This window comes from Harpia harpyja, chromosome 12, assembly GCF_026419915.1.
Source record: "Harpia harpyja isolate bHarHar1 chromosome 12, bHarHar1 primary haplotype, whole genome shotgun sequence".
Classification (NCBI taxonomy): Eukaryota; Metazoa; Chordata; class Aves; order Accipitriformes; family Accipitridae; genus Harpia; species Harpia harpyja.
Window position 1 is genome coordinate 26,007,535 of NC_068951.1, and position 27,826 is coordinate 26,035,360.

Genomic DNA, 27,826 nt, shown 5'->3' on the forward strand with positions numbered 1-27,826 from the left:
GTGCTACCACCACCTCAGGGTCAAAACAGAATTTAAAAGAAATGTAAATATTTGCTCTCTTCCTAGGAAAGCACTACATAGAGAGGAGGGGAAAAGAGGGGATGTGCATATGGGGAATTGCATCAGTGTAATTAGAGAGTTTTATCAAGCCGGTAAATGTGGAGGCAATTCCATCACTCTAAAGGGTATTCCTAATCAGAAATATGCACCCCATTTTCCAGAGCCTTCCTACTGAAGAAACATCTCACCACCGCCGCCCAATTAGATCAAATTGTGTGGCTTGCTGTTTTTGTTTTGTGCATGATAATACAAAGACTCTCCAAGTTCCTGCTCAACAAAGGCTTGTGTGAAACAGGCTTTGAAGACACAATAACATTCCTCTTGCGAGTTTCAAGCCCGGAGGCTAAAAGCACCAAGTAACTATTCATTCTTCCATCTTGAGACACATTCCTAACCTAGTTCAAAGGCCTGAAAAAACATGCCCTAGCTACATGCCTGCACACCTTCAGAAGGGCTTTTCCCTTGTATCAGAGCTTGCTAGGGAAAGAGTTTCATACAGAAAAGAATTAAATGTATTTGAGAGTTTTGTTTCATTTCTAAGAACCCTTAAATTGTTTGAAGTACTCAAGACTGTCTTGTATATAAGTTGATCAGCTGTATGAATTCATTTAAGAATAAAGTTTCACTATTTACATGTTTAAAATACAATGTTCGTACACAGTGCACTGATGCTAGCAGATACCAGTTCTTTAACTTCTGCTCCCAAGAAGCAGCCATGGGAAGGAGTGCACACAGCAGTTATAAAAGGAAGAGGGATGATTTGGAGCTGTTTGGTTTCCATCGCTGCTCTTCTATTAAGTTTCATCTGCCTCTGTTTTCATCTCAAACTGGTGAGATAGATGTAAATCACACATGGCTATCCACCCATATCAAGATATCCAAGGAATTCAAGAACATTCTGCATCATGTTCACCAGATGATGATAGAGTCAACAAAATAACAGATTATTGCCAAAATACTGACACTAGAACAAATATTAACTTTCAATGGAAAAATATTTATAGTTTTCAACCTACAGCTTCCTAAACAAACTAAATTCCTCTTTCTAAATTTTATTTTACTGTTTCTCAGAAATCTGAATGCCATTATGTGCAAAATGAGGACATATAGACAGTTACTAAATAATACGTCCGCCTAACTATAGTTGCCATTTACTTGTATGGAACCAGCACAGAAAAACAGTGGGAGCATGCAGATGAGAGTAAAGGCAGCTGAGGTGAGACCACCCTTTTCAGTAAAGCAAGCTGCTTAAATCTGCCCAAACATCTTGCAGGACCACACCCTAGATGGGCCAGCCAGCCTGCTTTTTGAGATTCCTGAACGACATACAGTAGATAGCAAGTTTCCTTTGTTTGTAGTGGTTTTCAGTACACCTAAGCTTTAGAAATGCTACGGTTTCCTTACCTGTATTTCATTTTATGTATGTGATCAAGCAATTAACTATTTAGTACTTGTGCACTTCCCTTTGTTTTTCAAAGGACAATGAATATTTATTATTCTGCAGTTTAGTTGCCACTAGTTTAAAAAAAAAATTAAAAAATCAACTGTCTTCTACAGTACAGAAAATAAAAAGTGGACCAAATACTAAAAATATCATAACACAGCAAAGCATGAAGGGATGGTATATTGTGCCTGTGCTTTGCAAGCAAAGAAGTCAAAAAGAGAGACAGGGCATATGTAGCAGGTTAGAGAGAGACTTTTTTTTCCACTTTTAACAAAGCAGTTCCTACCTGTCCAACATATATTTTTGTCCTAAGGATTTCAATTAGTTGCTTTCATTTTCACCAGATGAAAATGGTTCAGTTTGAATTTACCATCATTGCAAAAAGGTGAATATTGCTCATTTTTTCCTTCATGCAGCCATTGTACGGATCTTCATTCCCACCAAAACAAGCATTACCTTACTGACATCTACGAGTCATTTCAAATCCTCTGGGCAAGCCAAGCTGTCCTGCCTCTTTCAAGGACTGTGCAGCTGGGCTATCTGCTGTTGGTCACTTCCATGACATACAACTGTACTATGACAGGAAAATCTCATGGATATATTCCAAAGCAGAAAAAAAAGTAAAGAGAACATTGTCTTAGCTTCAACTCACTAAACAACTTGTCAGTTTATTTCCTCATTATTTGATAACATTCTGCTCCATAAATGCTACATTTTGCTATTTTGAAGTAACAAGTAATTCAGTATTTGTGTTCAGAAATTACGGGAGAGGAATCAGTAATTATGACAGCACTTTTCTGAGGAAATGAAAATTATTCCCACCTTTCAGAGACGATTCAGCCAACGTCTCCACCATTTACCTACAGTGCCTGCAAGAGTCAGAAATGGAACAGCCATCATTACAGCAGAAGTGCCCAAACCATTTCTCTGGGTATCACCATTAGAGAAAAAGTACCATGATAAAGCACACTGTACCACCCCAGGGAAGGAAGCAGACTTTATCAGCCCTTACTTCCCACTCCCCACCCCCCTCTTTTCTAACAGCAGTATGAAGGCTCTTGCATATCACATGCATCACTGCTGACACTGACTCCCAAACACCTCGTTGATCACTTGCATAGGAATCATCAAACTTAAACTGGGAAGTTACTGGCAGACCATAGTCTCCTTGCTCTAGTAATTTTCAAGGTATTTTAGCAAAGTGACTAAACATTACTTATGCTTGGGCACCAGCACTCCCCTGGTGTGCAGCACATACAGAGGGCTTCCGAGCTCCAACTCTGTCTCTGAAGCTGAGGTCTCCCCTGTCTCTTGTTCCCCGTTCTCTAGGGGTTAAAATTTCCTTTTCTAACACAGCAATCTTCTCTTCAAAATGAAGGCCAGCTATGCTGAAGATGAGTTACCATCCAGTGTTTTAATCTAAAAGATTTCCTCACTGATACACATCAGCTGTTGCTCTAGATGTCTTTTTGCATCTCTCATACACAGTACAGGGCACGGGAAGCTCAAGACAGAACTGAAGCAAGCAAGTCACAGCTTCAGCCATGGTGTTTCAATCTCCCCACCTCCCTTCCACTCCTCTGCTGTTACTTACAAACTGATAAACAGTGAGACCCCAGCTGAAATATCCTGTAAGGGGAGCAACGAACTCAATCTTCTATCTCCCATCTATACTCCCTGAGGTTCTTTGACTCTCTTGACCAAGACACATGTCTTCTCCACAACTCTGGGCACACCATTTAAACATGGATGTTACTAGTGACATACAGACATCCAGTATCTTGCAAGGAGAATGAAGGGAGGCTTGGGGTTGAGGTTGGGTTTTGGGGTTTTTTTGAAGTCTACAACTCGGTGAAGTAAGGGCAGAAGGAACCCATACAATCACTGGCTTAGTCTCCTCCACTCCACATGTTTGAGCTTTTTACTCCTTCAGGGAACTGTGCCATTGAAGGAAAGCTACCGTGCACAGACTAGTTGTGTATTTTACTGACTGGCAAAGCCAGCTTATGGAGTTCCTGCCCCATAGTTATGTATTAACAAATATTTGTGCACCACACTGAAAGCCAGACCGCTGAAATTGGGCAAGAACCAAGGCTGATAGATAATTCACATTTTTTCTGTTCACATAGATTCTGTATTTCAAAGAAAGCCTGCCCAATGCTTAGGTGCCCTAGTGGGTTACAAATACCCAACCTACACAGACTGGGAGGCCGGGGGGAAGAAACACAGCCAATTAAAGCTGTGGATGTTCCCCGACTACTACCTTCCTGCATTTTATAACATGTATCATCAGACAGTTCAAATGTACAAGCACACTTCAACAGCTCTACTAGCTGTAAAGTGTACAAAGTAATTCCATTCTTCCTGAAGCGTATCTTATTTGAAAATTTAACAGGTCATTTCTTCCACTTCCCCAGCTTCCAAAAAAAATGGAATTTTACAACAGTTGACAAAATGTACACAGGCAAATCTTCTGTGATACACCACGGGAATGGTACATTTCACTTTACAGCTCAGGTGGCTGACACCAGATCTTCTAACTAGACTCCCAAATTATTACAAGCAGTTGAACACACACGAACTTTCAGTGTCTCACCTACCTGACCAAAAACTACTCTGAAGAAAATACACTTTACAATTACCCAAGGTTAAATCTCTAATAATAGTCTTCAGAGAACACGACCTAGATATGTCGAACATGATCAGAGAGATATATATCAAGACATCTTTTAGTTAGTTAAGAGTGCCAGGCTTATTTAAATCTCCTTTATCTGTTCACACCTTGGCTTTTGTTATATTTCCCATCATTTCTGTAAGCAGAGAGTGAAGCTGTTAAACTTGAGCATCTTTTTTTTTTTTTTCAAGTTACCGACATCTCTCCTTTACTACCTTTTATCTCATGTATTCAAAATAATAAACATCACGATCATCATTTATCAAAACCCCAGAATGATGTAAAAATACATAACGCTATCCACTTTTATGAAGAGGTACTCTAACACATCAGACTATGTGCAGATGACAAAAAGCCAGGTTTTAGCATTCTGACAAATTGGGAATTCAGATGTATTTGTTAATATTAATATATTTGTGTTGCAGCTCTTACCACAAAATGAAAAACACAAGATCTGCTGTAACAAGCCACAATAATTTTGCCATTTGAAATTTTCTTTTACAAGATATTCTTTAAATTAAACAATTTTAAGGGAATCTATACTTACTAAACCATAAGACAAATTATGAAACTAATGGACCTCATTTTTAATCAAATTTATAACTGTCCAAGTAGTAGAGTGTAAAAACCAAAATACTGCTGTTAAAAAAACCTTTCTGAATATAGTTCTCCTTTCTTTACATGTATTTTATAAAACAAGGGGTTTTAATGTTAAAATTCACTCATTCTTATTTATCTTCTACTTAATTCAGATTCCTACCTGTGGTTTACTGCTGTGGTCATGACAGAGACGCTACAAGACAAAGAATTCAGGAAAAAAGAGCCGGAGGCAAATTCTGCTTACCTTACTATGCACATCAACCTGTTAAGGTCAGCAGAACATCCAAATAACATTAAAATAATAAATCTAATCACAAGTAAGGAACACATGTGCTTTCTAAACAGAGTGTCTATCCCAGTAATAAAGATCAAAATAAAAATATAGAAGTAAAAACTCCTTCAGAAAACTGCAGTGCCATGCAAAATGAGCGCCTCTGGAATAAACTCTCTGCATATATCCAGGCTCTCCACATTTCTCTATACTCATCCTCAAACTTTCACATACCACCATCCCAATTCCCTTCAGATCACGGACACCTTGCAATTCTCTCCACCCATGTCATCACAGCAACCTTCTCTGTGTCCCCCAAGTAATCTCTCATTTCCATCTTCCTCCCATACCAGTTTCTACAACTATTCCCCAGCCTGTACCTCTAATTCCCCATTGTCTTATGTTAGCATCCCATAGTCTCTCTTCTAGCCACAGCACGGGTCCCATGAACAGCATTCCACCCCTTTTTCTTCCCATCTCTTAAGAGTACTTACTGTGTTTCATAACTCTGTCAATCAAATGCAATAATTAGTTTTCAATGAAACTTGGCACAGAGGTTAAATCTAGTACCAAATTAGTTTTGGAAAAGAATATCTATTTCTCTTCCATATCACTGGACACCAAATTTTTTTTTTTTTAAAGCTTATGTTCACTAGTGACTTTATTTTCACAATAATCAGAACTGAACAGATCCACTTTCAGAGCTTCAATAAACTGAAAAATAACACCCACTTTCTTCGCAAACAAGCTATTATACAGTTACTGCAACTTGTTCAAAAGAATATTCAAGTACATTTTACTCTCAATACTTGCACTCATGTACTTATTAAGTCATGAAAACTGTATAGTCCTAATGAATATCAAAATTTCAGCTACTATAAAGCATTTCTGAAACAACACAACATACTGAAGATATTGGTCAAATAACATTCCCACTCTACGGCTGCTTGCTGCATTTTATTTAAGAGTTGTAATTCTCTATTTACAAGTATTATCTAAGGACACATATGATCTCTCCACAGCTGCTAGTTAAAAATGAGCGTCACCCTTGCCCTGCAATGTCCTCTTTCATTTTCAAATGTAAACGACATTCAGAAACCAGTTTAAACATTGACTAAATATGAAACCTATGCGCTAAAGTCCAGATAGTACTTCATAATCTACTGAATTGGTTTATAAATCATACAGTTCCAATTTTTAAGCCAGGAAAACAAAAGAGAAAAGTCCCAAGAAACTTGTCATTAAAATCAAGGTGGGGGTGGGGAAATAATCAATACTACAATTTAATGTAGCTAGATTAAAAGAACTGGTCTACTGTCTAAATGACCAAAAAATCCTACAAACGCTCAAAAAACCTAAAAACATCAATTATAAGCTTGTGGTCTTGTTAAACAGGAGAACTGCGAATACACAAGTATGTGGAGACACAGGCTCAATTTTGGCAAATAATTAGGTATGGGGAAAAACTGGTGTGTGCATACAGTAAGAAATGCACTGTTTTGTCTACAGTAATACCCATAAAGCATGGAAAACTTTCCTAACTTACTGGTATTTACCTTGGTGCTGACCCAAAACTACAGAAACTTCTGTTCTTTCAGTTTCGGAAACAACCTCCCCCTAAAAACTTAATTTAAATGTACACATCTTATTTTGGCACTTGCTGTGTTTCTGTTGTTCCACCTTAAGTTTTTAACTTAAGGAAACAAAACCAACTATTGAAAACTATTAAAGAAATAAAATAAAAAAGCAAGCAATGTCCCAACAAAAAAAAAAAATCCAGGTATACTATACAAGAATTACGGGCGTAATTTTCTGTTTACCATCATGTGTATTTTCCTGAGACCCAAACAAGTGTTTAGCTCTTCTCCTTAGTAGTGCTTTGCTTTAACTGGAACCAGACAAAAGGCGTAACAACCGTATAGATGCCATTGTACTGTATTGCCCCTGTACTGTATTCCGTTTTCTTACATCACCAAAAAACCCCTAACCACCCATGCACTGGGTAAAATAGGCATCATTAAAGCTGCGAGTGAGCCAAGTTACCACTTGCTCAGACTACACATATTCTATTCGGTGTTATTAGCACTCACTTTCACGAGTTCTCAGACTCATCAACAAAATGTAAATGAGGCAGGGGAATAATGGCTTTGCTTTGAAGCTTTGGAGATCAAAGCCACATACCTGGATTCATGCTACCATCCCACTACAGCCTTTCCTGTTCCTCTGGAGCCAATGTCTAATGGTTTCCTTTTCAGAATATTTTTTGACTATATACTCAGAACACAAGCTGCCAGCGGTTCATCTTCAAAATCCCTGCTCATTCTAGGAGCCTTCTCTTCTCACAGCAATCCCAAAAGCAGGATCCACAGCATATCCACAACATCTGCTCATCTGTTGTACTGGGTTTGTGTGGCAAGGTTTTGGTAGCGGGGGGGGGTGCTACAGGGGTGGCTTCTGTGAGAAGCTGCTGGAAGCTTCCCCTGTGTCCCATGGAGCCAATGCCAGCCGGCTCCAAGATGGACCCACCGCTGGCCAAGGCTGAGCCCATCACCGATGGTGGCAGCGCCTCTGTGATAACAGATTTAAGAAGGGAAAAAAAGTTGCTGCGGCACAGAAACTGCAGCTGGAGAGAGGAGTGAGAACATGTGAGAGAAACAACCCTGCAGACCCCCAGGTCAGTGAAGAAGGAGGGGGAGGAGATGCTCCAGGCGCCGGAGCAGAGATTCCCCTGCAGCCCGTGGGGAAGACCATGGTGAGGCAGGCTGTCCCCCTGCAGCCCAGGGAGGTCCACGGTGGAGCAGGTATCCACCTGCAGCCTGGGGAGGACCCCACGCCGGAGCAGGGGGATGCCCGAAGGAGGCTGTGACCCCATGGGAAGCCCGCACTGGAGCAGGCTCCTGGCAGGACCTGCGGCCCTGTGGAGAGAGGAGCCCATGTTGGAGCAGGTTTTCTGGCAGGACTTGTGACCCCACGGGGGACCCACACTGGAGCAGTGTGCTCCTGAAGGACTGCACGCCATGGGAGGGACCCACGCTGGAGAAGTTCGTGAAGGACTGCAGCCCGTGGGAAGAACCCATGTTGGAGAAGTTCGTGAAGGACTGTCTCCCGTGGGAGGGACCTCACGCTGGAGCAGGGGAAGAGTGTGAGGAGTCCTGCCCCTGAGGAGGAAGGAGCAGCAGAGACAACATTGATGAACTGATCCCATCCCCCTGAGCCACTGGGGGCGAGGAGGTAGAGAACTCATGAATAAAGTTAAGCCCAGGAAGAAGGGAGAGGTGAAGGAAGGTGTTTTATGTTTTAGTTTTTATTTCTCATTATCCTACTCTGATTTGATTCCCCAAGTTGAGACCGTTTTGCCCGTGAGGTGAGTGATCTCTCCCTGTTCTTATCTTGACCCACTAGCCTTTTGTTATATTTTCTCTCCCCTGCCCAGCTGAGGAAGAGGAGTGATAGAAGGTTTTGGTGGGCACCCAGCATCCAGCCAGGGTCAACCCACCACATCTGTGCATGCAAAACTCTAAACAGGAGGAAATCGCCTTACAGCAACACTGCTCTCCCCCTTCCCTAGCTCTTGCCTCACTTTCTCCATGTCACAGGCTGGTGTTTCCCAGCATGATTTGGCCACTGCAGCAATGTGGCCTTCCAGCTAGAGCATAAAAGTCCACTCATCAGAGGATCCAAGCACCAAAGAGTCACCAGCTAGGCTAGGCACACACAATAGTACCCAATCCTCTGAAGTAGAGGTAAGCGTTTGGGCAGGGGAGCACGTAACTGCTACACTTTTAACAGGATGAGAGAAGACAGCTAGAAAGGCTAGGGCAGGGCCAGCTGTTAGGAAACAGCCAAGAATATATGACAGGGAAGGCAATGGGATTGGAGAGTGCAGAGGAATGTTGTGGGTGCAAGAGAAATGTTTTTTAATTAAATTTGGAAAACAACGTGATTATTTCAGCCAGGATCATTAACGTTAGGAGAAACAAGTACACTTGAAAGAGGCTAAAAATACTTCAGAATGTAATGCCTGAGCAACTTGGAGGTGGCTGGGAGGGAGGACATGGGAGCACAGAAGAGGAGAGGAGTTAGCTAGCTTGCAGCAAAGCAGCAACAATCATTTTACCCGTTAGGGGATGAATGGCCAACATTTGGAGTCCTTGTCTTGTAGTCTGGAACAACCAAAAATTCCAGAACGGATAAAACAAGAGTTATCCAGATAGTTTTGGCCTTTGGGGTGGAGTGGAAGGCTGCTCTATGGAGAGGAGGAGGGAATAAAAAAAGAGCACGTGTAGTCCCTTTGCCATTTCTGAGATTCAAAGTGTAAATAATAACCCACTAAAGAGATGGAGAGCAAAGAAAGGGTACTTAATGCAGCCTTCCCCATCTCTTGTTCTGATACCTGCAGCTTCACCTCTCCCTTCCCAGGTCTGGATGTTCTCTCCTCTCCACCATACCTGCAAACATTCTAAGTAGCTTTTCCTTCCTCTTTTGCATTGCTCAGACACCAACAGGAGAAACATCAACCACAGTCTCCTCACTCTCAGCCAGAGCCTGAACAGCCTCACCTGCCAGGAGGAGCACAGGGGGAAGCTGGCCAAGGTGGAGGCAGCACAGCCTGCTTGACTGCTCATTGGAAAGGGCACACAAAGCTTCGGGGAACTGGAGCACCCTCACTGCACATGGAGTTTTCAGGAGAACGGTTTAGCTGAAGGTGCTCAACAGCTTTTTCAGGCATGTGCAAACAGACTGTTTGCAGGCCTGTAAATCACTCACCTCTGGGCAGACTTTCTCAAGAATGGCACAAGGTATAACCTACATGGGCCGATTACCCTGCCAAACCTAAGTTCCACCTCCAAAGCACAAAAGGTACACGGACGTGTCAAAAAACAGCTGTAAAATGTTGTTGGGTTTTTTTTTTTTTCCTTAACACACTCAACAACAGATGAGCTTGTCAGGCTGAATTTTGCAAGGAAAGTTTCAACTGATGGCAAGAAATCTAGCCTGGGAAGTAAGAGTCCAAAGGGTTAATGTCTGAGAAAGCTACAAGCAACTAACACAGCTTTACAGCGGGAAGGGAAAGAGAACAGCCATGGCTGCAATCTCCCCATATAATTATAGCCTGACTCTTCCCTCACCTCCCAGAAGAAGCTGTGCTTGCTCAGTCCAATCCTAATTTGGGGAAATAACAACCGACTTCAAACAGCAATTACTCTATTAGACACTACCTTTCACAACACTGCTCTGAAAAACATCTATGTAATATTTTTCAGCATGTTCTTATATCAGGTCTTCCACATCCTGATCCTCCACTGAATAGCATAATCACAGCAGGTATCTACCTAACACCATGATGGAGAGAACATTGCCACAGCTTTTATGTTGAAGATGACACACAGGATCAATTAAATAAGTTGTCTACAGCAAAAGTAAACGATGCATTTGGAAAAAAACTGTGTAAGTAAACAGTTATGACACCGCTCCCCCTCCAGACCTGCATTCTCGCACTCGTGCAAACATTTATTATTTATCCACATGAGGACAGAGGATTTTCTCTCACGCTTGCTCCCCCAACCTTAGCACACAATAGGGAGGAAAAGAAGTGATGCTCCTAGCAATGTGACTTACAGCACAACATGCTGCATCCTCTGGCAAAAACCCCCTCCAGTTCATAACACCAACACTGCCCTAGACAGATATGGATTCTGAGGGAAACGAGAGGCATCTTGAAGACAGTCTAGACAGGCTCTTGCAAGCACAACCCAGAACAGATGAAGGGTGTGGCAGTGTAAGTCTTGTCACAGGCAACGTATTGTGACAGCCAGCACCCTTCTGTCAGATATCTACAAAAATAATCATTTCCTATCAGTTACCATTTGAACCAGACCAGCAATATCTGCACTGATTTTAAACCTCAGCTCAAACTTTGAAATTAACCTGGTATTCACAGGTCACATAAGACTAACACCTAATATTGTATTGCTCTAACGGGTAATGGCAGCAAGTGCTAAGCAGCAAATGCAAAGAGATTGTTTTGCTTTTGTTAAGGTTATAAGGATGGAAAACATATAAAACGGTGAACATAGGATCCCAGGCATTGTATCAAGACCAACCCTCAGCGTTCCCTTGAGCTGAACAAACAAGGAATACAAATAGTAAGTTTGTTACACTTACAATCTAAACAGTGGTATGAGATTCATCCCCTGATGTCATTGCACACATTCATAATAACAACTTAAACTACTGTGATTGCTGCTGCTCGAGTATGTAGAAAAATGCAAAAATCAAGTATCGCAACAAGGTTAACTGGGTAACTATCTACTAGTATTTGTCTGCACCAAAACGGCCTTCACCTTTCCTGTAAGGACTCACACGGGTGCACTGCACTTAGTGAGCTCTAAACAAGATGTATTTGTTACGTGCTGCATGAAGTTCCCACGTAGCAGAAACATCACATTGCTTGCAACAACGCTCCTACTCGTCTTACATACCTGTAATCAACACGCAACAGCCTGGCAAAAGTTTTCCCAAATTAAAAATGAAAAGCTTCAAGGAAAAATAAAACACATCAGTCAATGCCAAAGACACAGTTCATACGGCCCGTTTCTTACGCAGTTTGTAACACTGTTACGAGCATGGGACAGGCACGCTTAGTATCAGCTGAAACACAAGTGAGATATAATGCTCTGAAGGCTTTGAAGTCTGTTTTCAAATTCAAAGCACCTTCCAAACAAAACTGTAACACTCATCACAACCCTGCGAGGTAGATGCCGTTAGACGTGTTCTGCACATGGGAAAGCAAGAGCTGGCATGATTGACTGCTTTACCCCGGCCACAAGAGCGATTCCTGACCAAACTAGGATTACAATGGGAGTTTCCCATTTCCAGCCCTACGCTATAGCTAACTCGCTTCCCCCCCACACACACTTTTGAAGCACACCTGATTCTGAAAAGTAACGAAACGTGGCAACACGGTACGCCCAGTACCGTATCCCCCTCCGAACAGGAGTACCCAAGCCTGCTTTGGAAGCAACTCCCCGCCCGGCCCGTGCAGGCGAGGGCCAGCAGCTGGGACACCCGCAGGGATGCTGTGCTCCCGGATGCTCTGGCCGCCAAAACACGCTGCAGATATTAAGGCCAAAACGCACAACGAAACCAACCTAAGGTGTCACAGTCACCGCTGCCCGGGCTGCGGCACCTCCCGAAGCCTGCCCGCGGGAGGATGCCGCACGCCGCCAGCCCGCCCTGCCGCGCCACGCTCCGCGACCTGACAGTCCCCACGGGAAGAAATCACAAGGCGCAGCCTCGGGCCGCGGCACCCACGCGGGCCCTCTCCCCTCACAGAGACGCCCGGGGTCGTTCAACTCCCTGAGCAGCGCCGCGGCTCCCCCCGCCCCGCCCCGGGCTCACCTTCCCCGGCGGGCGGCCGGCTCCTACATCTCCTCCCGCTTCTGGAAGCTGATGCTGGCGTACGCGCTTAAGTCGTCGCCGGAGTGGCCGCTCCCGCGAGGCTGGCCCGGGGGCTTCGGCGGCGGCGGCTGCCTCCCCCCCGGCAGAGCGGCGCCCTCGGCGGGGGGGTGGAGGCGGTGGTGGCGGCGGTGACTGAAGTCCTTCACCAAGTCCAGGTCGATGTAGTTGAGCCCGTTCTCCAGGGCGGGCGCGGCCCCCGGCTCCCGGCGGGCAGCGGGGGCGCCGGCCGCCTCCCCGGCGGCGGGCCGCAGCCAGACGTTCTCGAAGGAGGCCGAGCTGTGGCGCTTCACCTCCTCGGCGCCCCCCGCGCCGCCGCAGGGGAAGGGCGCCCCGAGCCCGCCGCCGCCCGCCGCTCCGCGGGCGGCGCTCGGCGTGGACGAGAAGGTCTCGGAGCTGTGCCGCCGCCGGCCACCCTGCGGGTCGGCGCGGATCACCTTGGCGCTCTGGTTGCGGCCGGGGCTGAGGCTGACGCGGGTGAAGGCGCTGCCCGCGCCGGGGCCCCCCAGCAGGGAGGAGGAGCGCGGCGGCGCCGCCGACAGCTCGGCCGGCGGCCGCGGCAGCTCCGGGGAAGCCGCCGCCGCCGCCGGCGGGGGCTTCTCGGCGGCCGAGCGGCCCGCCCGCACGTCGGCGTAGCTGAGTAGGAGGGCGGGCGAGCAGGGGGAAGGGCTGTCGGCGCAGTCCGAGCAGGAGCCCCCGGCGGCGGCGCCCCCCCGCTGCATCGTCACGTAGTCCCGGCCGCCGGGGGCCGCGCCTCGGCCGGGCCGGGCCGCGGAGGCCGCCCGCGCGGCGGCGAAGCCGGCGGGGCAGGGGGCCCGCGGCGGCCCCAGCTCCATGTTCATGTACTCCTCGGCGCCCTCGTTGCCCGGCGGCGGCAAGCCCAGCCCCAGGGCGGCCGAGGGGAAGGTCGGCTTCTCGCCGGCGATGAACTCGATGTTGACGTACTCGCCGGGACTCTTGGGCTCCGGGGGCAGGAGGAGCGGGGGCTGCTCCCGGGCCCGCGGCAGGGTGCTGGCCTTGGGGCCACCCAGCGACAGGCGCGTCGGTCGTGCCAGGCGGCCCTTGGTCTGCACGGCCGTGTCCACCTTGCGCGGGGGCTGCGCTTGCGGCGGCGGGCCGCCCTCGGTGCCTCCGCCGCCGCCGCCCAGGCTGTCGCTGCTGGTGGAGGAGGACGAGTCCTCGGCGGCGTAGAGGAGGCGGCCAGAGCCGAGAGCGATGCGGGGCTGGGGGCTGCCCTCCTCGCCCGCCACCGCCCCGCCGCCGCCCCGCCGGTGCACGTGCTTGAAGGAGCGTGGCAGCGAGAAGTAGGAGTATATGGGTTTGTGGTGGGCCGCGGTGGCGGCCTCCTCGACACCTGGCTGCCCGGCGCCCCCAAAGTAGCAGTCAGGCGGAGTGCTGGTGGTGGAGCCGCTGGCTGGGGACATGTTTATGTAGTCGCTACCACCGCAGGGGAGCTTCCCTTCGTTGCTCTCCACCGAAAGCTTCGGGTGGTGGCCGGCACCATTTGTCCAGATCTTGCCGTAGCCCGCAGAGCCGCTGTCGGGGGAGTAGCTGCCGCTGGGGGACATCATCATGTAGCCGTTGGAGTCCACCGTGGCTGGAGGGTGGCGGCCCCCCCTGCCAGGGTTGATGATCTGCTGTGGAGCCGACACACTCTTAGGACTCATGGGCATGTAGTCACCACCCTTGGGGGGCCCCCCGCCGCCGGGCACAGGGGCTACACCGGGTGACATGGGCATGTAGCCGTCATCTGTGTGTGGGGCGGAGTTGGTCCGATGATGGCCGCTGTCCAGGTGGTGCATCTCCAGACACTCCTCTGGGTAGGAGTGAGTGGGCACAAAGGCTGAGTGCCGGTAGGAGGGCAGCCGGCTGCCGCCGCAGGGGTAAGAAGGCAGCATCTCCGTATACTCCTCGATGGAGGCCACCGAAGACTGCGAGGGCGTCTTCTGGTGGGAGATGGTGGGCGAAGTGCCCGCAGAGTGAGTCCGCTTCCTGAATGCCTTCTCCAAGTCGGCAACCTCCTCGCTACCACCTCGAGGACAGCACGGCGTACTAGGGTAGCGGGGCTGCTGCTGCGGGTGGCAGGTGCGTGGGATGAAGTGGCCGTTGGGGGCTGCCAGGCTGCAGCAAGAGGAGGTGGCCTTCCCCCCCATGCAGATGTAGTTGAGCTCTTCATCGCCCCGAGCTGGTGGGGTGTGTCCCAATGAATCTGGGGTCACACTGCGAAAAGAGCTGCGGAAGTCACACGGGCTGGAACCATACTCATCAGAAGAAATAAATCCGCCATCGCTAGGGGAGCCAGAAACCGAAGCACTAGACCTTCGTGGAAACAGGCAGTCCGAGGTGGAGCCGTGGCCACTAGTGCTGCTGGATGACAGGCTGACTGGACTGGTGGCTGAAGGAGAGCAGCGCGAAGAAGGCATTGGGATGGACCGGCTGTGGTTGAGCGGAGGATGGAGCCTGGAGTTGCCACGGTGTCTATGCGAATGGGTCCGGTTGGCACTGGGACTGACTGGGCTACCATCCACAGAGGCAGGCCTCGACATCGTGCCTTCCCCGTCACTCGATGCTCGAACCCGGAAAGAGCTGGGTTTGCCACCCGTACCTCCACCCCCACCACCAGCAGGAGAGGTGGCTGTGACACTCTCAGTCCTGGACCGGCGACTGAGCCCCACTTGGCTAGGTGGGGGGTTGTTGACATGGTGCCTGCTGCGAAGGGGCACAGAGATGGGGTTGGAACAGTTTGAGGAAGACTGGCTCTTGCTGCGGGGCCGGAATTCCTCACTCATGGCTCGCATGGCCTCCAGGATGGTTTCATGCATGTTCTGCGCCACCACCGAGTCATCCACCTGCATCCAGAACTCACCAGGCCCAGTGACAGCCGAGCGCCCCACCTCAATAAAGAAGAAGTTCTCAGAGTGACCACAGCGGCGGATATTGAGCAGCTGCAACACCACAGCAGCCGCATCTGAATTCAGCTTCACAAAGCTGATGGTCTTGTTAGTCAGGCACAGGCGGTAGATGCCAATCAGGTTCTTTGTCTGGCCTAGGCCCTTAGGCTTCAGAATTACTTGCCAAACTTCCTTAAAAGCTGGGCCAGGGGCTACCTCACCATAGCTGTCCTCACCTGCTTCCCCCAGTCCCGCGTTGCTGCCTCCAAAGGTGACGTCGCTGTGGTGGTGGTGGTGATGGTGATGGAGGTGGTGGTGGCCCTTGGCCCTGTTGTGCAACTGCAGCAGCGCTTGGTACCAGCTCTCCTGTTCAGGCTCGCTGTCAGCTGCAATGGCAAAGTGCTCGTCCTTGGTGTAGAGGGCCACCAGGTGCTTGTTCTTGGAGTCAGCCCGTTTGTTGATGTTGAAGCAGCTTTCTAGTGGGATGGAGCGCTTGGGGGCCCCTGACTTGTGTCTCCATTTCTTCTCATTCTCGTAATACTCCAGCCGGGCGGGTCCAGACTCGCTGGCTGCCCTCAGCACAAAAAAGCGTTTATGCATGCTCTTGGGTTTGCGCAAGTAACCCACCTTTCTGACATCGGAGAAGAAGCCCTCGTTATTATCTGTGGGGCTAGCCATGATGCGAGACGGTGGAGCTGTTACTGCAGCTAGCAGTCCGCAAGACCCCAAAACGGCCAAGCCAGCCGGAAAAGATAACCACCTAAAATAAAATTCATGCAACAAGAATTAAAAAAAAAAAAAAAAAAGGCAGCAAAATAGCTCAGGATCCTCTTCTGAGAACGGGACGGGGGAGGGACAGAAGCAGGGTGAGAGCAGCTGTTCAGTGGCAGAGGCAGCTTCCAGCACCAAATCAGAGTTTGTGTTGCTGTTTATGCCCAAATCGCCCTTAGATGGGTAAGCGCGTCCTTAAAAAGTCCAGTCCCGATCAGCCCACGCGAAAGTCTCGTCCCGAGAGCAGCCGCCGGGAAAGAGAAACGCATCTTCCCTTGCAGGGGTCGGGCTCTGCTGGGGCCGGCAGCGGGGCGGGGGTCCCCTTCCTCCGCTCCCTGCACCCCTTCCCCGTCTCAAGTTTGCCTCCGCGAGCAGCGATTTCTGTGGCAAATTAAATACCCCCTCGGGGGCGGAGATTGTTTTGCAAAGTCCGGGGTTTGCACCCAAAAACAGACGCTGCTTTCCCCCCTCTCCCCCCTCCCCCAAAAAAGAGAAAGCCCCCCCCAAAAAGCCGCCCGCAACTCAGCCCCCCCTTCCCCAAATATCAGCGCCGAGGCTGCTGCGGCTGCTCCCGCTCGTGCGTGCGGAGGAGGCTGGCGACCCCATTCAGTCCCATCTCGTTAGGCAGAGAAAGTGCCATTTCCACACACGGCGCAGCCCGGCAGCGGCGGGAGGGGAGGCAAGCAGCCCGAGTGCCGAAGGAACATCCTCTCTTCCTCCTCCTCTTCATTCCAGGCGGCAGCGCCTCAGCGGCCGGCGGCGCGGCCCCCTCCCGTGCCCCAGGCCGGCGGGGGAGAGGGCACCGCCGCGGCGACTCCCTCTCCGCCGGCTTCTTCACGGAGTTTCCCGGCGCCCCGCACCAAAACAGGCGACGGGGGCCGCGCTCGCCAGTCCAGCCCCCTCCGCCCGCCGCCGCCGCCGCGGCTCAGGCTCACTCCGAGGAGAACAACACGTGACGGCGCCAGTGCGTGGACCATCCCCGGAGCCGCCGCCGCCGCCGGGCTCCCGGCCAGCCCAGCGCCGCGGCCCCGCGGCCCGCCCCGGCGCTCCCCGCCCTCCCCGCCTGCCCTCATTCAGCGCGGCCGCGGGGGCCGCCACCGCCGGGCCCGGCCCCGCTCCGCACCGCACCGCCCGCCGGGGGCCGCGCCCCCATTGGTGCCGCCGCCTGTCCGTCACGGCGGCGGCGGCGGCGGCGGGGGGCGGCGCCCGGCCAGGCTGAGGCGAGGCGCGGCGCGTAGTAAGGAGGCGTAGACGCCATTCAGCCGCGTGTTATTTATACCCGCCGCCGGCAGCCTCTGCAGTGTGGCGGCTTTCGCCGCGGCGGGCCCGGCGAGGCGGAAAGCCTCCTCCCGCCTTCCTTCCCGCAGCCCTCATCGCCGGCCCCGCACGGCGGGGGCGGGCCCGAGCGCTGAGCCGCCGCCGATAACCGCCGCCCCTCAGCGCCAGGCAGCCGCGCGCAGCGCCATGCGGGGAGCGGGGCGGCTGCCGGCGACGGGCCGGTTCCCGGGGCCAGCGGGGAGTGGCAGGGCCGGCGGGGGGGGGGGGGGGGGGCAACCTCGGCGGGCGGCGGCAGGCCCGCTGGGCGTGCGCGCCCTCCCCGCCCGGCTGGGGCGCGTTCCGCTCCTCGGGAACCGCTTCCGGCTACTACGTGGCCCAAGGCGGCGCGTCCCCGCGCTGCCAGTGCGGCCGTTCCCCGAATAAAGAGCTGCGGGCGGGGGGGGCACTGCCTCCATGGCGAGCGGCAGGGCGGCCGGGGTAAGGTCCCCGGAAGAGTTCTTTCCCGCGCAGTGTCAAGCAGTTAGCTGTATTTCCCAAATCATTATATGCTAAATTAAACTGAATAGTCAACGTGATCTGCTGTTTACGGGGCTGAAACGTACCGTACGCGTAACTTTCACCTCCTCAGTAGGAAACGAGACAAGTGTTGCAAGCCAAGTCTGAAAAATAAATTGCTCAATGCTGCCATCTCCAGGACAGTTCAAAATGGTCCCACTTCATCTCCGGCATTCAGCAGGAGAGAGGACCTGCTTGTAGTTTTTATCTTACGTTTTATTGTTTGGTTGGGTTTTGTTTGTTTGTTTGGTTTGTTTTGGTTTTTTTCCTAGCGCCTTTCTCTTGACAGGTGACTCTGGATATCCCGTGCAGTGCAGTCGATCTTTCATCTGCCCTTTGCTGGCGCTGCCCTGCCCGAGCAGGCTGCTCCCCAGCTGGTTAGAGGTGAAAGCGTGATTGCAATGCTCATACCCACTCTTAAGGTTGAAATGCAATACAAAATGATGCTTTTGTTTGGACGGATGTAGGTCCAAACATGGAACAAATAAGTTAGAGGCTTTTCTAATGCATCTGCATTACAAACTTTGTTGTCAGGGAGATTGTACAATTGTTTGAGACAAGAAGTTAGCTGGTCAAAAGATTGCAGAGGAACATGGAGAACCCAGAGAGAACGACAGGCAGCACCGCAAGCCACCCTCTCTCATGTTATCCTATAGATAACACCATAAAACACAGCATTCTTTAAAGGTGTTTACCAAACACAGGATGATCATTTGTAATGTAGGAGCAGAGTCTAGCTGGCAAGACGCAAGGAATGAGGAGGAAAGATAATAATAATCCACACTATAGCAATAACCTATATCATCATCTCATTCTTTCCTCCACTTCACACTGCAGTTCATTATGACAAAACCAAATATTTGTATTGAAAATAAACCTGTTATACATACCTTGAGATAAAGCTTACTACAAACCAAACGTTTTTCCATCTTCAGCAAGTAGAATGACAGGAAATTGCTCCCCCAGCCCATGCCATGGAGCTGCCGGACAGAATTGCAGCCTCAAGGCATATTAAGGTCAGCTACCACGGCTGTCATTAATGACAAGGTATGTTTTGTGGGCAGAGGGCACCATCACCCTATACACATGTTGCACTGTATGTGCTAAAAAGGCAGTGGGTCCTGTGGCAAGAGGATAGCTCCTAAACCTCCTCTCCCTGTCACTCCAGAGGCATAGGAATGCATGTTTGTGCACGGAATATATGTAGCACTGTTTTTTAATTATACATTTGAAACATAGTAAGTAAGGTTATTAACATTAAAAATAATAACTTGTATTTGCTCTGCCCCATTCTTTCCCTTAGCAAGTGGTACACTGATACGCACATGTAAGTGGAATGATCTCTTGATGGAGAATAATAACCACCAGATTTGCATTGCATTGCACAAGGGAATGTGGATTTGAGGGTAAAAGCAGGAGATAGTCTTAGAATCATAGAATATCTTGAGTTGGAAGAGATTCATAAGGATCACCAAGTCCAAATCCCTGCTCCTCACAGGACTACCTAAAACTAAACCATATGACTAAGAGCATTGTCCAGACACTCCTTGAACTCTGACAGGCTTGGTGCTGTGACCACTTCCCTGGGGAGGCTGTTCCAGTGACTGACCACCCTCTCAGTGAAGAACCTTTTCCTAATGTCCAATCTGAACTTCTCCTGACACTGTATTTAAATGTGCTCCATTCATCTTGGGAACATTCTCTTCAATAATAACTGATTTTGCAGATACAGTGAAATTTGGTTGTTCTTACCTGGTTTTCAAGCGGATTCAGTAAACATCCCCAAAGTGTTTTCAAACTTTATATAGATTCATGTCCTTTGTCCAGCAGAAATATCAGGCAATAACTAATACTCCCAACATATTTTGAAAACTATTTTTTTAGAGATAGTTTGCATCATATCAGACCACATCTTGGAATTGTTTTCTGGCTTTTTGAGTTCCAAAGCTCTGAAGTACTGCACTTCTCTGTAAGGTACATAAGCGTGCACAGCAGCACACCAAAGAGAACGTACCCTTACTTTTTCTATTTAAATACTCCCCCTCCTTGGACAGCGAGCTATTGAGAATTCAAGCTGTGCAATTAATTGCAAAGGGGTTCACATACTAGAATATCCGGGCAGAAAATCAAGACATTTCATTCCCTGTATAAATACCCATGCCTATCACACTACATCGCTATCTCTCTATATGAGAAATTCAGCTTCAGTAAACATGAACGAAATAGAGGTTGCTATTTTAGTATCCATGTCCAAACCCTAAATTCCATACAGCCAAGTTTCTGCAGTACCCTGCATCCCCATATTCAGATCGCACACCTCAATGTATTGGAACTAACCGTTTTTTGGAGACAATATAATTATTTGATGTAGAGAATGGAAAGAGTATAATAGAACAGATAAAGATCGAAGTTCCCATTTTTTATCTGCCTTAGTAATTGGTTAAAGATGAGTTTAGCATAGGGTAATCTTATAAGGCATAAAGTGCTTGAAACAATTAGTTCCTATTGTGTCACTACTGAATCTGGCAGAGCAGATAGGTAAGGTCCATGAGATAATCAAAACTTGAGCTTGGTAATGCTGCATTGGTGGAATGGCATCTCAGGAAGGCCACTGAGGATCCAAAAGTAATTAAAGATCTAGTGCTGCTCTAAATTACAATGAAGACTAGTTTCTCTTGAAGCCACCTTTATCTGTTCACATGTAGACTCTCAGCTAGCTGCAAAAAAGAAGGTTTGGGTAAATTATATTTCTAGCACCTTGTGGTTTGGTTTTTTGGTGGGGTTTTTGTTGTTGTTGTTGGGTTTTTTTACCTTTGAATAAAAAATGAAGTGAAAGTAGGAGTTATGACTAAACATGCACCCTTAATGCAGTAAGAAAAAAAACACCACTTTTGATTTATCTTTTCAGGTGACTGTCATAGGCTGTTGGTCTTTTTTGCCTCTGCTGTCACCTGCTTTTACTGCTTTTTTTTTCCCCAACCTTTCTCTCCTCTGATGTGTCTCTCTGCACTTTGCCCACTTTTCTGTGTACCTGACTGTTCTGTTAAAAGGGTGTTAGTCTTGTTATTACTTTCTTCTAGATTTTTAGGGTCCACTGAAAATGTCACTCACAAGGATACAAACCAAAAGAAATATTTCCCAAAGGTGAAATCACATCACTGTAAGCCTGTAAGAAAAGCAGCATGACTCTTGTTCATCAGCTTCATCAATTTACCTCCAGACCCAACTGACTGACAAGTTGCTTGCTCTAACCCCCACTCACAGCTGTTCCTTAACACTAGATCTCATCTTCCACATCCGACTCTTCAGTTAAAATAGTTGTAAAAAAACTCTAGTTCCGGGCGAATCTCATGAAAAAATAACAGGTCAGGAAATCAAAGCTTTCTGAATGTTATTTTCTTCCTTTTTTTTTTTTTTTTTTTTTCTGAGTTTGAATCAAGTTGTCCAGGAGCAAGAAGAAGGAGTTGCTCTGCAAAAGGAGGGGAGCCAGGTGCCAAGGGGCAGTGAGGCAGGTGGGCAGTGACCTCCCCAATAGCAGCCCACTCCTGTTGCATCCAAACAAGGTGATCAGGGCAAGCTGGTGACAGAAACCAGAGTCACAGAATAGGTGAGGTTGGGAGGGACCTCTGGAGATTGTCTAGTCCACCCCTTGCCCCCATTTTAAGCAGGGTAAAGCACAGCAAGTTGCTCAGGTCCTTGTCCAGTTGAGTTTTTAGTATCTCCACAGATGGAGATCCCACAGCCTCTCTGGGCAACCTGCTCCAGTGTTTGGCTACCCTCACAGCAAGAAAGATTTTTCTTACATTTAAACAGAACTCCCTGTATTTCAGTTTGTGCCCATTGCCTTTTGTCCTGACACTGGGCACCATGGAGAACAACCCGTCTCTCCGTCCCTCGCATCACATCGACACAGTTATGTTCTTGCCGTTGTTCCAAGGTTGATTTGATTGGATATTTTATTTGTTTAAGCTCATTTGTAGTATTTACTTTTCTACATTCAACAGTAAGGATGAAACTTGCGTAACTCCTTCAAAAATATTGTGGCTGACTCTAAACTAGTTAAATCATTACTTAAGTAAATGAGTTGTTTAATTTCTCTGTTAAAGGAATGGTAGTAATATCATGATTACAGTGGAAATGCAAAACAACAGATCGTACATCCCTGACTTGTACTGTCATCTCTTTGAGGCAAAACAAGAACACATATGGAATGACTAATTAGAATCTTCAAATGTATTACATTATGAACAGTAAGCGTATCTGATTGTTAGCAGCTGTATTCCACTATACCACAGTAATGAGAACTAGAAAAGCCTAAGTCATCGTTTCCATATCTCACTTATTAGGATTGTTTCTATAGTCTATTCTCCAGTTCACGTGTAAAACAGTTTTACTCATATCAGCATTTAGGCAGAGAGCACAACAAATATTTCATGTAATTAATGCATGTTCTAGTGATCAGTTAACCAGCTTTCATCTTAAAAAACACACTTAATTCATACAGATAATATATTTTTGTATTTTTCTACCTCCCTACGTACCTTCATATGTCTCTGTTTAAAGAAGCCAGAAAAGATAAAACATCATTCCTATGTTTTCCTTTGGGGAATATGGATATCCCACTGAAGTATCACTAAACTAACAGGAAGCAAAGCAATACTTTCAGATAATTCCCAGACTACACTGATCAACCTTCAGCTCTGCATCTATTATCTTTAGATTTCCATCTTGTAATTTGTTCAGAAAAGGTTTCGATGCTTCACAGACTTTTTTTTTTTTTTGCTTTAATTCTGTCTCCTTCACCACAGACAAAATTGCCTGGAGCATGAATTTCAAAAGGGAAGTTACAGAATCTTTTATCCAATTTATAATAGTTTTTGTCTGTGCATGGCTTAAAGCAATGGTCTCAAGCAGTTTTTGGCTGAGGGAGGGAGTTTCGTAACTCCATGGGGTTTTGGTTTGGTTTTTGCGACTGTGGCAAAGTCCACAGAGGTATGAAAGTGAAAGCCAAATAGAAGGTTTTGCCTACAGTTACTTGGTGATAGCAGCAAGTCTTGGTCTTACTCAGTCAGCTTTATTTCATCTTTTAGGTGTCACAGTGTTTAACCATGAATGATAGATAAAGCAGAAGTTAATGTGCATGTTATTGCCCGCAGTGGTATTTAGCAGTTACAGAAGAAAGGGAGAAAAGGTGTTGATCCCTACAGGATCCCATGGGTGAGAGCCTTCTGAGGCAAGAAGCAGCTACCTCTCTGCTCGCTCTGCTGGAGAGGAGTGAATGGAGCCAGGCTGTGCTGACCCATCTGCTCCTACTACATGCCACTGAGACGGGTTAACTGTACTTTGGGGTCCACTGTGTCAGAAACTGCATGGGAAGTGTGCAGCATGAAGTCAGAGATCCTTCCTTTGGCCATAAGGAAGCTGCCTGTGATCGTCAGTCTTTGCTGCTAGTCCTTGCGCTGCAGTCTGGTCTCAGGGCTGATTACTTCCAAGCAGGATGAGCTGCTGGTATTTGATCATTACCGATTCCTCAGTTGTGTTAATCAGGAATGGGGGACTGAAAATGGGATAACAGAGCAAAAGAGTAAGCGATGGTTTCTAGAGAAAAAGGAGTATTACTGCATTTTTCAAAGAGTTTATCAGTTGAGCTTATCTAAAGACCTGACTTATGTCCAGTGATAGTGGACAAAATTTAGTGATTTTTATTGACCTGGGAAGGCACAGACTCATTTCACAGGCTCCAGCTGTGATTCAGGGTTCCTTGAGCTTTCACTTGTGTGATGGGATCAAGCTTAATCATGGCCTGCTGATCATAAATGGAACATACTTTCTTGGTCTCTGCTCTTTCAAAGAATTACTAAAGGTTCAAAGAGTTGCAGAAAAGCCTCATGACACTATGTGATACTGGGTAATAAAATGGTAAATGTAAACACATGCGGGAAAAAGCAATTCTGACTTCACATATTCGGTGACAGGCTCTGAGTTAATTACAGCTACTTTTGAAGAATCTCTTGGAATTGTAAGAGCTCATGGAAATGTAAGCTCTATGCAAACATCAGCTCGATACTCTGAGGCAGTCAAAAAGGAAATAGAACATTAGGAATTATCATGTAAAGGAGAGAAAACAAAATATAGAACAATTTTTTTAGATGTATAATCTAATTGTGCACCTTGTCCTTGCCTACTGCGGAAAAATTCTACTTTCTGGTCTTCAAAACAATATTAAAGAATTTGAAAAGATAAGAGTAGATGATCAAAGATAGCTCAAACTGAGCTAGCAGACTAAGACTTCTCAGGCTGGAAAAAGAGTGCCTGAGAAGGGATGTGACAGATATCCAGAAATATTATTACTGGCATAGAGAAGGTGAAAAGGGGATTGATTGTTCCAATATGAAAGATAAAGGACATGGACTAAAACTAAAATGGTCAAAACAAATACAAAGTTACTTCTTCAGACAGTGTCAAGGAACCTATGAAATCATTGCCACAGGGATGCTGTGACTTGAAAAATCAGTGGACAAATACTTGGGGAAAGTCTGTCCATGCAATACAAAGACACCACAGCCAGCTCCAGAACTGCATGAGGTACAGATCTGCAGCAGCTGGGAGCGTGTTCTGGGTAAGTGCCATTATTTATGGGTCTTACTCTTGTATGTGCCTCTGTCATCAAATAGCAGCCTAGATGGACCTTGGTATGATGCAGAACACACATGCTTACGCTTTTAAGATTATTGTCACTTGATCCTGTAAGAGTTCTTTGATAACTCTTCACACCTTCCATGTTTGAATCCATAGCCTAGGCTGTGCATAGCCTCCTATAGTATGACAAAGTTCTGTAAGAACTACTGTTATTTGTGAGCCATTCTTTATCTCAAAATTTGCATTAACAAAATTGCACCATCAATTGAAGGAGACTGCAGAACTAGATTTTGGACTCAGTTTAATAAAAATTCATATTCATGGCACACAATGGGGATTACTATTCTAAGTGTATTCCAATATTAAAATTCTTATTATTCCAATGCTTCAGCTTCTTCTTGGTCAGGAAGCACAATCTACTAACCTTCGCTTCCCAGCCAGTAAGAACCAAAATAAGTCCATCCCCAAAACTTCATCATTTGCAAATAGTTAATTACGGTATTAGATTGCACGTAATGTCTTTTGAGATCACACTGGCAATACTGCACCATTCCTTCTCATTGGACAACTTTTGGAACTTACATTCTGTTAAATTCCTATTATATTCTTTATATCCTTATATTATATTCCTATTATATCCTTTTGTATATACTGCTTATTGATTTTTTTTGTTGTTGTTGTTATTAGAGATGGTCAGTGGAGTCCAACTTTCAGAAGGTTTTGTCAGACTAAAGAAATGTTGAGATTTCAAAGCAGAAGCTCAACAGGATGTATCTCAGTAATCCTCTGGACACAACATGGCATAGCATAAGAGAGATGGCATCAAGTCCAGACTCTGAGCAGTCTCCAGAGTTAGAACATAACAAATGATGAAGCAGTGCAGATGAGGACATCCCCTTCCATCTTTCAACAGTTACTGTATTGTACCGTTTTAATATACCAAAGAAAAAAAGGCAAAATAGTTTCCTTCATCCAGAGAAATTCATATGCACATTTGTAACATGAAGTTTTCTACATTTAAGAAACACATGCAGTTGTAAACAGTGATATTAATTCTACATTATTTAAACAGGAACATTTAGGAACCTGCCAAATATCCTTTTAAGTTACTGCAGTAAGGAATTCACTGACTTTTAAAAAGATCTTGTGGACAGGGAATGATTCAAAGTGCAAATTAAATTACTTGCTTAGAATCCCATACCTCTCCTAAACCATACTATCTCAGCAGTTTCTGGGATGAGACCCAGAAAATATCCATGTGCTAGTGTGTGATGCAAGCAGCACTGATGTAGTAATTTCACTATTTATACACTGTTTTTCATTACACCTTTCACACAAAAAGCTTTTGTGTATTGGAATCAATACCCCAGAAAACGTCATTGCGACACCTTGCATATCAAATGGCCTTTCTAGGATGGTCTGAACTGGACTCATCTTGGAATCACCTTAACTGGCTGCAGTTGTTACCAGTCTTCATCTGTTACCTCTTCCTATTTGCTGATTTCTGCTAAACATTTTTAATCATTAGCCCCATAAGGAGGCCTTTCATCAGGGATCACAAAGTTGTATGGCAAAATGCTCAGGCAAAAGTTGTTATCCAAAGTCTGTTTTCCCCTTGATTTCTAGATGCACCTGTAGCTGATTCAAGTGCAGGTCGTTAGCTGCAGTTTTTCAGAGCCCTCTTTAAACTTTAAATATAAAAATATGGCATAAGCACACTTATGCATGTTAATTACTATACTTTATGTTTTACTTTGCCCCCATTGCCAAAAGGTTTTATCTGTACTTGGGGATGATTTGCAAGGTGGATGCGGGGGGTGTATCAAGCACTAAAAAATATTTACCTTCATATATGCCCACTGATGAGTAAGTATGCCTGCAAGTTCATACATTTTATCATGCAAAGGCAGGCACTGGAAGAATTTTAATCCCATTTTCACATTATTCAATTTTCTTTGTCCTTTCAGAACTCAAAATTTTCATGACTGATCTCAGACAAAAAGCAAATTTAGGAAATCTTGGACAAAATCTGATCAATTGTTTTGACTTCTGTCAGCATGAAAAAATAACCCAAGTTACATTTTTCTTTTCTACCATTATTCAAATGTTTCCTTTTCTAGCCTGCTCTGAATAGTCTAGTCAAAATCCATTAATTTCTCTCCTACTTCTCCTTAGTGCAGGTGTGCTGTATAAAATAAAAGGCACCACATGCATTTAAAATGTTACCACAGTAATTACCACTTAAATGATACATGCCAAATTAGAACAGTCATTTTTGTGGGCATCGCTGAAGAAACTGGTTTCAGCCTAATGCCAGTTAATAACTGCTACTTACTTGGAACATTGTTACCATTATTGCTTAAACAAGCTCAAATTTAATTAATAGGTCACGAGCAAGAATATTCTCAAAAATGCCTGCTGATCCTGGTTCCTGCAAATACTTTAGACTCAGCTGCAGGTGCAGAGAGGAACCACTGCAGTTACCCCTCCAGAAAGACCAAGGTCCTGCACAGACCATGGATGACGTCCACCGGTCCTGTGCAAACACTTCAGATATGCCGAGCACCTGAAATGGCACTAGTCACTCAGGACTGGGCACCTAGCCCTAAGCATTTAAATGCCTTGGTCACCCCAAAGAGGTTATTAGAAATACTGATTTCGCAGATTAGAAATACTGATCTGATTCAAGAGCATAGAATAGCTAATCGGGTGTGAAGTAATGGGGTTTGGGGTTTTGAAGTTCAGCAATGCCAAACAATACGGGTTATGTTTCCAGAAACACATGCATCAGTGGGACTCCAGTCAATGGAAACAGCTCTATTTGGTGGAGGATTTAGTAATGGTAATAGCAACTTTTTTTTTTTTAAATACAAATGAGCAAGAAAATAAAATATGAAGAAATGTTAATATCTGCCTTCTTAACACATTATTTCTCTACTTACATTTTAGTATGTCAAAAGTTTTAGAATTGAGCAAGAAAATCAGACACTGGTCCTAGAAAGCCAGCAGTTTTGCCCTGTAGGCTAAAATTTCTAAGATTTTTTTTTTCAATTATTATAGAATTGTACATAGATTAAATTACTGAAATACTCAGAGTTGGTTTATTACGTGTCTAAGATCTACCAGGTTCAAAAAAGACTGTGACAAAATAACGGGGTTTGTTTTTCATCTTCAATCCTCCATCT

General features: G+C 46.5%; 1 protein-coding gene across 2 annotated transcripts in view; it reads right to left on the reverse strand.

The window, feature by feature from the left end:
- IRS1 (insulin receptor substrate 1) overlaps positions 1–16,650 on the reverse strand; it is a 56,528-nt gene extending 39,878 nt beyond the window's left edge. For both annotated transcript variants that reach the window (XR_008237468.1, XM_052803387.1), the window contains exon 1: positions 12,451–16,650. Coding sequence is in view for 1 of the 2 variants with exons in the window: in XM_052803387.1 (XP_052659347.1) it covers positions 12,474–16,076 (3,603 nt within the window). In the remaining variant the exon portion in view is untranslated. The remainder of the gene's footprint in view (positions 1–12,450) is intronic.
- Positions 16,651–27,826: the final 11,176 nt, after the last annotated feature.